The sequence below is a fragment of the Kryptolebias marmoratus genome, linkage group LG12, assembly GCF_001649575.2.
Source record: "Kryptolebias marmoratus isolate JLee-2015 linkage group LG12, ASM164957v2, whole genome shotgun sequence".
Lineage (NCBI taxonomy): Eukaryota > Metazoa > Chordata > Actinopteri > Cyprinodontiformes > Rivulidae > Kryptolebias > Kryptolebias marmoratus.
In genome coordinates this window covers 14049668-14065660 of record NC_051441.1, presented here as the reverse complement: position 1 = coordinate 14065660, position 15993 = coordinate 14049668, and the positions used below count along the sequence as shown (strand labels likewise).

General features: G+C 40.5%; 1 protein-coding gene across 2 annotated transcripts in view; it reads left to right on the top strand.

Moving 5' to 3' along the window:
• The window catches only part of LOC108242934 (alpha-1,6-mannosylglycoprotein 6-beta-N-acetylglucosaminyltransferase B), a 62836-nt gene that overhangs the window by 24007 nt on the left and 22836 nt on the right, over nt 1-15993 (top strand). For both annotated transcript variants that reach the window (XM_017428095.3, XM_025008540.2), the window contains exons 5-8: nt 1152-1225; nt 2081-2248; nt 4097-4258; nt 8066-8235. In XM_017428095.3, coding sequence (XP_017283584.1) covers nt 1152-1225; nt 2081-2248; nt 4097-4258; nt 8066-8235 — 574 coding nt within the window. The remainder of the gene's footprint in view (nt 1-1151; nt 1226-2080; nt 2249-4096; nt 4259-8065; nt 8236-15993) is intronic.

Sequence of the window (15993 nt, the reverse complement as noted above, 5' to 3'; positions counted from 1 at the left end):
TGCCAGGATTCATCAGGCTCAAACTGTGAAAGTGTGCTTCAGGAAGCACAAGACTTCATTTTCACTTTTGGACACAACAGAGTTTAGACTGTAACCCCTTTAGCGATCTCCTGGAACAGATTTCATTTACCAGTTGGACTCCACAATAAAACAATAGAAGGAAAAAAAATTACCCAACTCAAGATGGAAGTAAATGTTGAGATAGAGCTTACAACAGCACCGGAGGCGTTCTTAGATATAAAGGCTATACTGGAGCACTGCACAAGGTAACAAGTCACTTCATAAAACAGCCCGATTTCCAAAGATACTTTGTAAGTACCCCCTATATGTACCCTGTAGGTTCCCCCATCAGTAGTCTGTATTCATCCTGTTTTTATCCAGTGAGTACCCCCATAAATACTAAGTAATTACCCTATAAGTACCCTATAGGTACCCTGTAAATACCATGTAATTCCCCTTTAAATTCCCCTTTACAAATACCCTTTAAGTACCTGTAGTTACCCTTTAAAAATTGTGTTTGTACCCCCCAAATGTCCTCTAAGTACCCTGTATGAATCTCTGCCAGTTGCCTGTATGTACCCCCACATGTGGTCCTGTAAGTACCCTATATGGACTGGCCCAAGCACCCCTTAAGTACCCAGTTTGTTACCATTTTACATCCTCCTTTGAGACCATGTTGGGTCTCCACTCCAAAAGCCTTCCAGTAAAAAAAAGGATATGCTGATATTAGTTTTAAAATGTTTAATCACAGAATGCTGGATATATTTATGTTGTTTGCTGGGCCACATCAGATTCATAACAGCAGTATAAAGTCTGGCAACACCCATGAACACCACAGAAGAATAGTGCTGTAAGCAAAAACAGTTGTTCTAAAACAACAGTTTTATTTAATTGAGCTAAGATTTGGTGCAGTTGTAGCTGAGACATCCTCAGCACATACTCTGAGCACTAAAAGATGGCTCAAAGTCTCTGTTTAAATCTTTGACATTAACCCCGTTTATCTGTTAGCAAAATATCTCATGAATGGAGCACAGGCTGTAATGAAACAAACGGTAATCATTGGATGTACATCTATATCAGATTAAGTTCTGAAGTCTACCCATTGTGGCTTTTTTTCTAAATCGCCCATGTTTATGCCTTTTCTTTTCCAGTTCGGGACGGAGCGTTTGGATTTTGCGAGATTCCCAAAGATCTTCGTTATCCAGACTGCAGCAGCAAGATGGATGTAAGTCTTCATCATGTGAGAGAAGAGCAAACCATTTTATGCATTTGCCCCTTTTGTTGTTTTTAATGACTTACAGAGGTGCAGCTGCAGCATGAGTTTTACAAAACAAAATGTTTGAAAGTTTATAGTCTGTGGGTGTCTGTAAAATCCTGTACTTAGATGAGAAAGCATTATTTAAAGAAAAGTGGGAGTTAAAAAATAGTTTTCCATTTACACCCTGTAAACTGTATAATACAGTAGTGTACTGTGTGGAGTACAGTGGACTAAAATAGAAGCACAGGCGAGGGAGGAATAGAATTCTTAGAAAACATGCAAAATAAAACTGGAGCACCTCTAAATATGCAGTTTTCATTAATCATGTCTGGAAAGATGCAGCTTTCGTTAGATAGATTTGAGTGGTAAAGGGATGTGTAATAATAGTAACCAATAGGTAACATATGTAGAGAAAATGTGTGTACTAAAGGTCATTGATGTGGATGAAGAATCACTTTTAAAAGTCATTCTTTTAATTCATTTGGAACTTACGACTTGTTTTTGTACGTAACTGTGTATAAATTGTGACATTCCTGCGAATGGTGTGCAGATTTTTTTTATTTTCTTTTTTGCAATTTAGTGACAAAGTGTTTCGATCATGTCTCAGTTTGAGCTCCAATCAGTCACAAAACGACTCTATTTTGAAAGAAAATTTAGTTTGGAAACGTTTGTGAACATGTTTAAAATGCCTGCGACACAGGAGTGTGGCTTGCGTGAAGAAATTAAGAACCCGTTCACAGTTTGTCTCCAACACTTTGCAGCCCAGTGAGATCTGTAGTATTTACATCTCTGAGACAACAGATTGGATCTTTGCTTTCCCAGTGGATGCGCGCTCGCTGGACGTCCGACCCCTGCTACGCGTTTTACGGCGTCGACGGCTCTGACTGCTCCTTCCTCATCTACCTGAGTGAGGTGGAGTGGTTCTGCCCCCCGCTGGTCTGGAGGAACCAGACTGCTACGCCTACCCTGAAGCCTCTCCCCAAGAAGCAGGTAGCTCCGTATAATTAGTTTCTGTCCACAATAACAGAGTCAACCGAAGGGTGAAAACAGAGCGACAGTGTCACTTAGAGTGAAAACATTAACCCAATAATGCAAACACATTTGTTAAATCCATGGAATATACAAAAAAATACATAGCTTAGTTATCTGGTGAAAAAATTGAAAAATATCCTTAATGAGAAGACATGTTCTGGTCTGTAGGCTCTACATGCTGAAGTAGTGGTTATTCTCTAAGAAGTCACATAGATTATTGTAAGAATATGAAACAATTTAGACAAAACTTGGATAAAAATAAAAAAGTTATCACATGACGCATTTAACTTCTATTAAAGCGATTATTCAGATCTTTTTAGGTGGAGTTCTGTGAAAGGTTATAAAAAAGAAATATTAATTTTGACCATATTGATAAGATAATGACGAGTCAGAGTGGGACTAAGACCAAAGTGGATTACTGCTGTCTTAAAACAACTTATTGTAGTGTTTTTTCCTCCATAAATATGCATTTAGATCTCTCATTTCCTTTAGAAACATTTCTCTCTTTGAAATCTTTTTCAATGTACTTGCACTATTTTTGTCTTCTTCTGCTACTTTTTTATCTCCCACTTTGTTATTTCGAAGCTCTTAGCAACTTAGGTTTGTACTTTTCCACATTCGGCTAAAGTTTTGCTGTTTTTTTTAGCTTGCCTTTTGCTGCTTTTGACTTTTGATTAGCATTTTGCTTCTCTTAGCTTTTGGCTAATTTCAGTCATTCAGACATCAGCATTTACACTGAATTTTTACAGAAAATGCAGTTTCTCCAGTTTGCATTGAATCCTGCTAGCTGTAGTACTTCTGGTGCAACCTGGTGCCCTTCTAATAGAAATATCATAACCTTTCTGCCATCATAACTACTATGAACCTTTAATAAAAAGAGCTTTTTTAAGATGGCAGCGATGAACTTTGGTCTTTGCCCTTCTCAGACTGTTTGTTATCAGAGGTAAACTCAATTTCTCCAAACGAAGGCCATTCAAAAAAATGATCTACTACAGGTAAGATATAAAGTGTTTATAATCTTTCCACAGAACTCCACATTGCCTGCCCCACTGTTCGCCTCCGCCTCATTCTGCAGGGTTTTTCCTCAGAGTCATGTCCAGCTGGCATGATGGACGCTGAGATGAATTCTTCCTTCAGCTCTGCTTTCTGCCCTGATTGCGAGTCTGTATTCACAGAAACTAATCCCAGGGCTTCCCTTAGGTGCTCCACATCTTGCTGTGCTGTACACGAGTTGTTGCTGGTGGGAGCAATATTACATCTGCTTTCCCAGAGTACAGTACAGCCGTGCAATTGGGTGACGTCTCTGTGAAAATTTGCCCGTTTTTGTTAGTCGGTGTGGGTTTTAGAGCCGCGGACATGATGGGTTTTCTTTCCTCTTTATTGAATAATGTTCACGTTTATTGGGTTGTAATATAGAGATTGCCTAAAATGGATGTGAAACACGAACCGGCTTTTTATCAGGTAAATCCAGGATTCCCTCAGGCAGCCAGTTAGAGAAGCTTTGCCTCGGGGTACAAACACATAACCCAATATGACAGGCTGTTATAACTACCCCACCAATAGTAAATAAATAAATAAATAGTTCACTCATAGAGAACAAACTTATAATGTCAGTTTAGTTTAATCTTTTATTATCCCCCCTGTTCTGCTTCAGGTTCAATTTTACCTCTGGTGTTCTCTTTTTACACAAAGTCTCTCCTGAACTTGAACAGACCATGCCAGAGGGTTCTCTTTTTTACACTTACTGCTTGCTATGATTGCCCTGATTTTATTCTTATTAATATTATTTTTGCTACTGCAATCCAGGCTGCGTTCCAGTCCGACATCGGGACTCTGCTGGAGCAGGTGGGCACCGGGAAGGAGTCTCTGAGCTTCATGAAGCGGCGAATGCGCAGGCTGGCGGCGCAGTGGGCCTCCGCTGCTCGACGGCTGGATGACAAACTCCGCCGCTGGAGAGAGCAAAAGAGGGTGAGGAGCGAGGACATGCTTCCACACACGCCGGAGGATCGAAGTGGGGTTTATTCTTTTAAAAGGGTTGTGATTGCACCAGATAATGAGTCTGTGTGTGGTGTTTTTTAAGAGACCCAAGAGATTTTTATTCCTTTTTTTCTGAAACTCTCATAATTTGACACAAATCCATCTGTCGGGCCTGGAAAGAATTAGAAAAAAACAAACTTTTAATAGATAGTCTTTGCCTCAAACAGCTTTAAGGAGCCCAGGCAGTCTTTAAAAGCCCACAAGCTGGACTGCTAAGTTACCAGAACAGCTGTGACATTTGGTTGGCCTAATATTTTCTGCCCTTATCTCTGTCTGCCTGGTGTGAATCACACCGTGCGGGGTTAAAGGCCCGAGCAGATAATGACAGACGCAAACCTCTCGCAAACATTCACTGGTTCTTAGTTCATTTCATTACTGACATTTACAGGGACATTTTCCACCGAGTTTCGAAAACAGTTTTGCCTGCAGGAACACGCGTTTGATGAAAAAGGCTGTGACATTTGATTTGTCCTTGTGTTTGCATTTGAACTTTTGCGAAATACAAAGAAAAAAAGACTGTAAGGATTCGAAGAGGAAGTTGGTTTAGGTCTTTTGTACTTGAAAAATAGCTTGCGACACGGAGTAATTTTGCCCTTTTAGACATTTACAAGGCAAATTATGAGTGTAGTGTGAAGATTTCTGCCAGTAATCTCATAACTAAACTCTGTATTGTTCTGAACACTCAAACAATGAAACCATATCAGGACTACCAACACATAAACACTTGAAAGTATGTCTGTCACATTTCATAAAAGGAGCATTTCTTAAAGGGATACATATCATCCTCCGCCTCGCATGCTAAGATTTAACACAAGTTTCTCATCTGTTAGCACTCAGAGTATGTGTTAGGAACGATGCGCAGCTACTACCACACCATGTTTTAGCTCAGTGTCTGTAAAATCATCAGAGTTGTAGCCATTTTCGTGTTTCCTAATGTCAGCTGGCTGCAGCAGCCATCTTAAATTAGGTTGACTCCAAAAGTTAATCAGCTGTAGAAGAACATCCAATGATTACTTTTTGAGAGTTTCATTAAAATGCACCCACCAATTCATGAGATATTTTGCTAACAGATTTAACACACGTTTTAACTTAAAATATGCTAAAAGCTCCCTTGATGTCGTTCTGTAGCCAGAAATAAATTTAATATTCAATGTCTTAAAGTTAAAATGGCGAATGAAAGAGATTCATTTGTAATTTGCTTGTCAGCAGGCTGATTGTTTCATGTCAGTACATGTACGTTTTATTTTATTTATAAATCAAAGTTTCTTCTGCTAATATTAGTTTTCCCAAATGTCTACTTGCTTCCCCGGTGATGGAGACTGCTTTGTTTGCTGTAATGGTGTGTTTGACAGCGGCGGTTACTGTCCATTAGCTCAGCCCCGCAGCCTTGGCCTCCATCGCTCTGAGTGGTGTTTGGAAGCAGAAACGGAGTGATTTGTGTTGAAGAGAGATGTTTCGCAGAACATCTCTAACCCGGCCTGTCTCTGTTTATCAGCCTGATGTACTGCTCTGCTGTTAGCACGCTCCAGGCTTTGAGTATTTCACCAGACAACCCATAATCATGTCATACGTTCTGCTTTAATTTGTACGGCTCGAGTTAGTCATAAGTCATCAGCGATATGATGGTCATATTCCATTAGCTGGAGTCTCACTGGAAACACAAATAACATTTTTCTGTCCGAGATGACAAAGGGAGAGCTCTTGTTATGCAATTCCTTTTGCTTTTCAAGTTTTTGATTTTGTTTGTAATCAGTTCATATTCAAGCAACAATATTAATCTCACACACAAGACAAAAGATGTGGCATGACAGATTTAGCCAATAGTCAATTTAAATACTTCATTGATTCCTCCTCAGTAAGTGAATTTCAAATGGGTCTGAAAGTTTCTGTGTATTATTTCAGTGTATCAGTTATCTTCCTAATGTATTTTTCGAACCCAAATCTAACATCTCGCCTAAATATCTAATTTCCTGCACATTGTTGATTTTTTGGACCATTAACACAAATATTTGGAGTTATTAAAGTAACATTCTTTGAAGGAGTGCATATTGTTTACCACTTTGCATGCTAAAGTTTTAAACAAAGGTCTTGCATGATCTGTTAGTGCTTGGAGCATGTGTTGTTGTCATAGTTATGGCTGATGTTTTAACTCAGAGTAAGACTTACAGAAGACAGAGGGATTCACAGACTCCATGTCTTTATGGACCTTGCTTTGTGCACCGGTTCACAGCCATGTTGGAACAGGAAGGAGCCATCCTCAAACTGTTCCCACAAAGTTGGGAGCATTAAATAGTCCAAAATGTCTTGGTATGCTGAAGCATTAGGAGTCACTTTCACTGGAACTAAGGGTCCCTAAAGTGACCCTTGTGGAACTCCCACAGTAACAGTTCCTGTAGTGTGAGTCGAATCAATACTGGCTCTGTAAAATATTTATCTACAAATCAGAAATCTAAAGCCAGAAATCAAATTTGAGAATTTTTTATTTTTTTAAATGTACTGACTCCAAAAAACAAGGCTGTCTGCTGCACAAAACTAGAAAATCACAGAATCTAGGCATGGAGATATATTAACTCTCTTAGATCACCTTTTTATCTGATCTGACACTTGCATATATTTCAACTTACATCCAAGAGTTTTAGGGTGGCAAAAAAAAATAAAAATCCCCACATTCACTCACATAAAGTGCAGCACGTATATCAGTTTGCAGGCTAATTAACTGGTGTGCCACAGCACATTAAACAGCACTTTTACAGCTGTAAATGTCACTTCAGTATACATAAGTGCTGCATAGTGTGGTCCTACTGCCATCAGTGCTGTTGGCTTTCATTTGCTCTGTCTCCAATTCCCATACCACTTCTTTTTTGCCTGAGGTGCCTTTTCAACATATCTAATCCTAAAAAAGTCATCCTCCAGACCTAACTTGACCCCTTAAACACAGCCAGGTTTGTTTAATTGCAGCCTATATCTATCTGGAGCATAATCTTAACCATTATATGTGAATAATAAGAGTGTTTCCAACATCTTAAATATCTTATTTTACCACACTAATAAAAGTCTGCATCTTTCACTGTTGTTGTGGCGGTGAGTAACGGCTTGGGTTGGTAAAGTTCTGCTTGCTAAACAGCTTTTTACCTGTTGTAAAAGAAATGCAGGGTTGGGGATTTTTTTTTTAAACTTAATTTGCAAACCGAAACAACTTTGAAAACAATTTGTGTGTAAGTAACTCATGCATAACCTTTCCTGAATATATGTCGTGTTAGATGTCTAAAAATTGCTTTTAGAAGGAGGGTTTCAAAGACAAATGTACTGCAGGAGTTAAAAAAAGAAGTGCCTCCATCTGTTGAGAAATCTAATTTTTCATTAAATATTTAACAGCCTGGGAATTATATCCTTCCCCATCAGCTATTAAACTGCTCATGTATCCTTCTGCATATCAATTAGCACTCCACTCGAATTTTATTTCTGATTTGTGCACAGTTGATTGTATTTTCCTGGAGTTGGTGTGAATAAGGTGTCAATCTGCTTCCTTTGTTTTCATACTAATTTCTTTTGTTTAATATCTGAATACTTAAAATTTGTTTGAAATGTAAATTGGAAACAGAAAATGTGAGAACGGCCTGTTTTTCTTGCATCATAACAGAGCTGCAGTGTTTCAACAAAAATCTCTATGCTGCACTGACTAAACAAAGAGCTGAGTAGTTTTTTTTCCCTTTTTTTGTTTTTTCTGTCTGAATTTAGATTCTAGTCCACGTCGGCTTCCTGACGGAGGAGTCTGGAGATGTGTTCAGTCCCAAGGTCCTGAAGGGGGGTCCTCTGGGGGAGATGGTGCAATGGGCCGACATTCTCGCCGCTCTGCATGTGCTCGGACACGACGTCAAGATCTCGGTTTCTCTGAAGGAACTGCACGGGTAGGAGAAGTTAGAATGACCCCCTTTAGCTTATATATTGATTGGAAATGCTTTGCTGTTCACGCTGAATGCTCTGTGAGCCAACAGGAGTCTAACTGGAGCTCTGTTGTCTGCACATTGTTGTCTTGGGTCACACCAGCAGATAAACTCTTCCTCTGCTGAAAGCTGTTTAAGGTTATATTTTAGATTTCTTGCAGTCAGGTTCTATGGACAGGTTCAAAACAATTTCTGTGTTACTTGTTGTAGAAAGCGTTATTTTTATCACCCTTTACATTACTGTCACTTTCACATTATATCATTATGTACATAACTTTCTATGGTTATTTGCAAGTGTAAAGGTTTATAAAATAGCGTTTGCATGAACCACTAAGAAAGTTTGGAAATTTGAGCTGTTTAAGGACAATAGAAATCCTGGCCCCGCTTTGTCGGTCTGGTCAGAATTAAACTACGTTTCTCCAATCTAAGGCTGTTCAAAGAGCTGTCCACAAAGTGTAAGATAATAATTGTTTATCACCTTTCCACAGAATTCAATTCTAAAACATTTGAACTATTCCTTTAAGCCTCTTCAGCTTCTGTCCCCCCCCTCTTCCTGCTGCAGCTCACTGACCTCTGAGTGAAAACAGGCTTGACTCGAGTCCTTACAAACACAAGTGGTGATGCCATTGGACATGCCCACTCACATATGTACACATTGTGTCTAGCAGTCAGAGATGGAGTTGGTTTTATTAAAGAAAAAGACTATTTATTGTCACACTTTGAGAGGTGCAATCAGAGGGCTTAATAGTGTTGACAGGTCTGGTGCTGTACATTTGCTCTGCACTGTGATCTTTCAAAACCGGTCAAGAAAATGACCGTCTACAAGACAAGATTTGCCGTCCACTCCTTTTTTTTTTATATTTACCAGCGACTCTGAGGCTGACAGGGTGGTAATAACGCGCCCTGGTTATTGAGCACTTTATCTCTTGCTGCAGGGAAGAGACGCGGGCACTGATGACTTAGTGCTGCCCTATGATCCTAAATTTCAGTCCATGAAGAAAAGCTGCTTTGATAAGACCAGCCCCAGGGAGATCAGTGAGGTGTTGAAGTCACCGTGGGAGTGCTTCTCGCTGGCTGTGCCATTATTTACTCGTCTAATTGGTGTCGTGGTGTATTGAACCACTGCAGCCTGTCTCCGTTGGGAGAAGCATCAGAATTTTTTTTTTCTCGAAAATTGCAGAAGTTTATATAAAAAAAAAGGACACAAACACATGTCTGCCAAGGTTTGAGCCTTATCCTTTCAGAGAGCTGAATGTGTAGTTTTTGCATGTGTGCGAGTGCATATTTTAAGTGCTTATTGTTGAAGAAAGGTTCAGATATCATCCTTCTGTATTTATAGAGGCGCTGCATCATAACATAAAGGCAGATAATGGATTCATAACCAAATTAAATGTTCAGCCTTTCAGAAAATATAACAGATGTCTGAAACATATTTTTTTTCAGGCTTTGACCATGTCCCCAACCCCAAAATACAACCCCAGCATTAAGAAATCACTCTGCTTAATTAATACCGGATGCAGATTAAAGGCCTAGCATTCACTGAAGGAGTGCATATTGCCCACCACCTGTCATGCAGAGTTTATATTGGGGAAGAAAAGATTGAGTTATACCCAGTTTGTTTATATCTTTAAAATAACGTTACATGCAACCTCATTCTATATTGCGATATCTTGTACATGGGGCCATCTTGAAACAGGTAACTTCAAAACTTAATCAGATGTAGATGTAGATGCAAAGATTACTTTCTTTTGCCTTTTGGAGTGAGCAATCAATATCCATAAGTCCTTCTTTGTGAATATTAATGAACAGACAAAAGAAAACCGTCCTCTCCATCTTTTTTTTCTCCCACACAATATTAAATTGACAGTTCGTTACGTGGGCCGTTCATCCGCAAATTCCCTCAGGCTTGCGTTTATTTACATTTCCTACCCTTCACTTTTCCACGCAGGACTTGAAAAGGAGCTTCATCTTGCTGCATGGCCTACCGCGGCTCTTATGCAGGCAGGATTGCTGAGGAGCTCAGCGTTCCCTCTCATTGACAGATTGGCCACACTGGGAATTCCTTGACACTGGGAGTCGAACTGTTGAGCTGTAGAACATAATTGCCTCTGATTGGCAACATTCGTTCTTTTTTGTGGCTCCTGTTAGCAGTCGCTTTGACTTGCGTGTTTTGCTTTTCTGTCCTGCGTTTCTGGGTGGAGCTTGCAGGTTCTCCCTGTGCACACGTTGGTTTACTCCGGGTACTCTGGTTCCCTCCCACAGACCAAAAACATCCATGTTAGATTAATCGGTAACTCTAAAGATGTCCATAGGAGTGAGTGAGATTGGGAATGGTTGTTTGTCTTGTTTGTCTGAATGTGTCCCTGTGATGGACTTGTGACCTGTCCACGGTGTCTCCTGCCTCTCGCACAGTGACGGCTGGAGATAGGCACCAGCTCCCCGTGACCTGGAAAGGAGAAGCGGGTAAAGAAAATGGATGCTGTAATAGAGCGTAAAGTGGAAACTAAAGTGATGAAAAGTGCTTTCAGGTAAAAGCATTTCTAAGGACTTTGAGAGTTATAAGTGATGTTCTCTACACAGGGGTTATAAAGACCAATATTTTAGTTTTCACACCACCAGGGGAACACGGTGATTGTGCAAAAGTTAGCCAGTGTTAATCCTGACCACGTCACTTATGCACATGACATTCACCAACAGCAATGAAGGACTGGAGCTGTGTTTTGAGGGGTTATTGGTTTATTTTTAAAATTGAGTTTTTAGGAGCGTGACAGACATTCAGAAGGAGTTTTAGGAGCCAAGACTCATACAGCAGATCAGTCTCTTTTGTGCTGAAAACATTCAAAGGCAGCTAAGTAGTTTCTACTTTAATGGTGCTGGGACAGCATTCAGTTTGCTCTGCCAGTCAACATATGTTTATATATGAACCAGCATTCCCCTTACGTCACTCGAGAGTGCCCATTGAGCAAAGAAAGTGTCTACTCTGAAGCAGGAGCTAAAGCAGACCTGGTAAATATAGTTATGAGGATGGTAAATTTATATTACTGGTACAAACTACCTTAAATGTTTATAAGGATGCTGGCACTTTCTAAACAAACCAAACCGAAACAGAAACCAAAACATCTTAGTAACCTAAAGCATAGTCTGCTCTTCCCTCTGAAGCATGTTAGTATCCAGCTGAACATCATGAAGCTGCCAGCACAGCCTACATAGGCTTGTTGGTTGATTATAAAATTTAACTGCCTGATTTGAAAGCTTTAAATGATCTGAATGCTGGTGTCTGAATACTCCTTCACACAAACCCATGACGACATGAGACCCTCACAGTCGTTTTTCAGTATCAGGTGTTGAGAAACCACATCTTTAATATTTATTCCTTTCAGAGGAATCTCACCTGACCACTTAGTTTCTCTCACCGGATCTTTGATGTTGCAGAAAAGACGGACCCACTAAACGAGTCCCAGACCAGAGATTTAATTATCAATCATACATTTATTTAAACATTCAGCCAAATGGAGACAACAACTCACAACAAGAAGAAACAGCAACACATTCCCAGCTGTGTCTGAGGTGATTCCCCTTTTACCTTCTTTTTATACTATAAACTGCTCCCAAGACCAAGGTTTTCTGCACACAAACAGCTGCAGCAGCTTGTTTTTCTTTCTCGAGGACTTCTACCTAATCTTACTCGCTCATGTCATGATGTCCTGGAGTCTTCGACTTCCCTCACCCCACAGACACAACTGTTCTTTGTGATTATTTTATCATGAGCTAAGCGTAACCTCATTTTAGCAATCAAAGTATCAAAGTTTGATTATATTTCACGCAGGTTATGTCAGGTAAAGTCCTTATACTATTTTAAGTCTTGAACCTGAAACCTCTATTACTGGAGCACTTTCTCATGCAATTCCCTCTTGATGTTTCCCTGTTCGCAAGACGTTGATTCATGGCAAGTAAATGATTTGTGAAAAGTCAGGTAGTGACAGGAAGGAGATAAGTACTCCGACTCTGTTCTTCCTGGATTTATTGGAGCTGATGTTGAGGATGAAGTGGCCTTGACATGATTTGTGTCCGCGGCGGCGACACATGCTGCACACTCAGGAGTGGAGTAGTGAATGTAGGGTGGGTGGGGGGTGGTGGTGGTGGTGGGGGTGTCTTACGGCAGCTTACGGAAGGACAAAGACAGCTGTCACTTCTACTTGGGGATCTCCCCTCATCTTCTTGCAGAGCGACACAGGTAATTAGCCAGCAATGGAGCATAGCGTCACACCACCGAAGAAGGGGGGAGGGGGGTTAGCGAACAGCTGTTCCACAGGGATAAAAACATTTCTTTGAGCAGAGCGAAGCAATGTAGCATTTTCACCTCCATCATCACGCCTAAAGTCACCCCGTCATCTCCTCCATATACTCCGAATTCCTTTTTTTTTGTCTAAAATAAAAAAAAAACAAAATGTTTTTATTGCCTGACGCTGAAAGGCAGATGGTAATGTTTTTGCCCGTGCTAATTGACATTAACCAACACAGAAATTACTGCATCTCAATCAGGTTTACAGATGTTTAGCTAATATTTGATGTGGCTGTAACCAAGAGTCACTCCTAACACATCTCCTAATGTCACATGAGATTGTGCATGGCGTCTCAAGGTTTGACCAAAATGGTTCTAGCTTTCATTTCTCAACATCAGAAGATCTTCATTTCGAACTCTGGGCTATATGCATTCCTTCATGGAGTGCTAGGCCTTTAATTTGGCATGTTGCTCCTCTCTCTCTCTCTTCTGTCCTCTGCGCTTTGGTTTGCCATGCAGAAAGTCAGGGCTTCTTCCACGAACGGTTTGCAAACAGCCTGACGACATTTCTATAACATTCGTGTCACGCGAGGACCTTGACAGGGCACATTAACCCAGCCGCCACGTAATTTTACTTTATAACTCACTGCAAATAGAAAGATGTGCCTGAAATGTGCGATCGCTCTCTGTTTAAATAAAGTCACGCTGAGGGTGAAGTGCGTCTGTAGCCTCTCCTCCTGCTAAATGCTGGAGGTAATGGCAGGCATGCACAGGCATTGTGATGTGCTCAATAAGAAACTTTAAATCAAAGTGATTTCTTCTTTTCTCCTCTTGGCTCCTGCGAAGATTCCCTGTTCCTCTGTCAGTCTCAGGTTGCGCCTCTCCGTAGGAGCTGATGCACTTGTAGCCCGGAGCCTTCTGATTGATGTTTCTGAGATTGGAGATGAAAAGCAAAACAGCAGCATTGTTAAAAATAGCCAGACTAGGCCTTCAGTCAGACAACATCATATAAGTTTACCTTCACTACAGAAAGGGGTGGGGGGTTCAGTGACAAGTGAAGGTAAAAATGCTGTTGAATGTTGCAATAAATCTGTCCTATTTTCCGTTGTTTTTTGTTTTGTTTTTCAAACTTGAATAGAGCGTTTGCTTTCCTGAAATATAACTAATATATGGATAGTGTTAATGAGATCAGATTTTTTTTGGGAAGATTGTGAACAGTTAATGTCATACCTGTTGCAGATATCTCTTTGAACAGCCTCAGCTGGTCAAAACTGAAGTGGGTTTCTGACATTTTAAAACCACTCAGAACTTCAATAGCTTTGAGCTATTCCTTTATTATTCCTTTTACTGTGTGTAATTATGTTTTTATTCATAACTTTACAGAAAATACAAGATTCTTTCACTGTATTAAAATCAGCTTTGATTAAAAACTAGTTTTATTCTTGCAGCATAAGATTTGATGTTCTAGGTTTAAAGAAATTAGGTCTACTTGTGCTTTTGGCAGCTTAAAAATAGCTGTAAGTGTGAAGAGATGCACTATTTTCTTGAAGCTATTTTTAGACTGTCAGCATCAAAAGTGGACCTAATTAGGGTTTTATACAACACTTCTGTTTGTGTTCCTATTATAAATCTATACATTTTCACAGCTATTCAGCTCAATTAGTTACTTCTAACACATTTTTTATGATTTCTTTAATGTTTCATTGGAACCAGATCCACCGGGCAGAGCAGCAGTGCCTGATTTTCAAAAGCAACCAGATCGGAGTTTTTGTCCCTACCTGCAATCTTCCCGTCTGAAGTGCTCCATTAGCATGCCAGACCCCACTCCCTCTGCCAGGCGGCCCTCCTTGTAGCTCGCGTCAGTCCTCTCCAGCTGCCCTGCAGCCCTCTGTAATTCCTCCCCTCCATCAGCCTCCCTCAGCCCCTCAAACGTTCCTGCCAATTCCCCTCCCTGCTGGACGCTCCTGCCCTTCCATTACGGAGCGGATCCGGTGTCACCGCGCGGACTCTTTTCCTCATTTGTCTCCGTGGCTCCATCTCATTCGCCAAACCGAGTCTCTGCGGTTCCAGGGACCAGCTGTGAAACAGAGCAATGAGCCCAGTGGTGGTTGTCAAGTGGAGGGAATTTATTTAAGCCTCCCCCCCTTTTTTTCTGTTTGATTTGAAAACTGTCTTCCTTTTGCAGATTATTTTCCTCTCTATCATCTGGGCTGCTTGGTAATAGATTTAATTCTATTTTAGTCGAGCTCATGTTTGCATGTGTGTAATATTACAGTAAATATGTTTTTGCCCGAGTGTGTATTTGTGTGTCTGTTAGCAAAATATCGTGTGAACCACTGGACAGATTTGAATGAAACTTGCAAAAAGTAATCACTGAATGTACATCTACAGCTGATTAATGTTTCGAGGCAACGTGGCTTAAGACGGCCGCCACGGCCAACTGACCTTAGAAAACAAAAACAGCTATGATTCAGTCACTTTTACAGATAACGAGCTAAAATCTGGCGAGGTAGTAGCTGCGAGTCAGTCGCAACATATCTCATATCCTCTCATGAGATCATGCATTCTGTTTTTGTTTTTTTCAAGTTTTGAACAAAACGGCTGCAGCTTCATCGTTTCTAAACATAAGATGATCTTAGTCTAAAACTCTGGCATGAAAGGTGGCGGGTGATACGCATTTGTCTGAGGAATTATTACATGAATTTGACAGTTTTGTGATAGGAGTATAGAGTGGAGTTAATAGATGAGCGCCATCATTCTTTGGCTGCACAGACAGCACTTAAAGGGATAAATTCATTAGTAGTTTTAGTCGCTTCACAGGATTTGTTGCTAATGATAAAAAATAACATAAGACTAATTGTTAATCTTGTGCTTTTGTCTGTGACTGTTTGAGTCGTAACACATAAACCTGTGTTTATGTGTTTGCACACTGCACGTGCGTTTTTTCCCGTCTCCTTAATTCACTTTAATCCCCCTTTTTTCTCTTCTTTTAACGTTCCTCAGGATTTGCATATATCCAATTAAACCTCTGAACAGCGGCGGCTTTCGTGGATGTGCGCGGAGCCGGCCGGGGCTCGTTCAGCTCTCAGTCACTGTAATACATCTGCTCTCATATTAATGAACGCCGGCGTTAAACTTTGAAAGGCCTGCGCCAGTCCATAACTCATTCCTAAACTCCCAACTGTGAAGCGTTGCACGTGAAAAATGCACGCAGAGCTCCGCGGTAACTGAAACCACACCAGGGACGTGTGGTCAGGGGAGGCAGGTGAGGCAGAGCCTCCCCTGTCATCATGACAAGAAAAAAAAAAAATCGTAACATAAAATGAATATTAATATTTGTCCACTGATCTTTATGTATGAGTAATTTTCGAACATTTTTATGGTCCAAATCGCATTTTTATAGTCAAAATCGCTGAAATTGCATATTTACTGTTCAAATA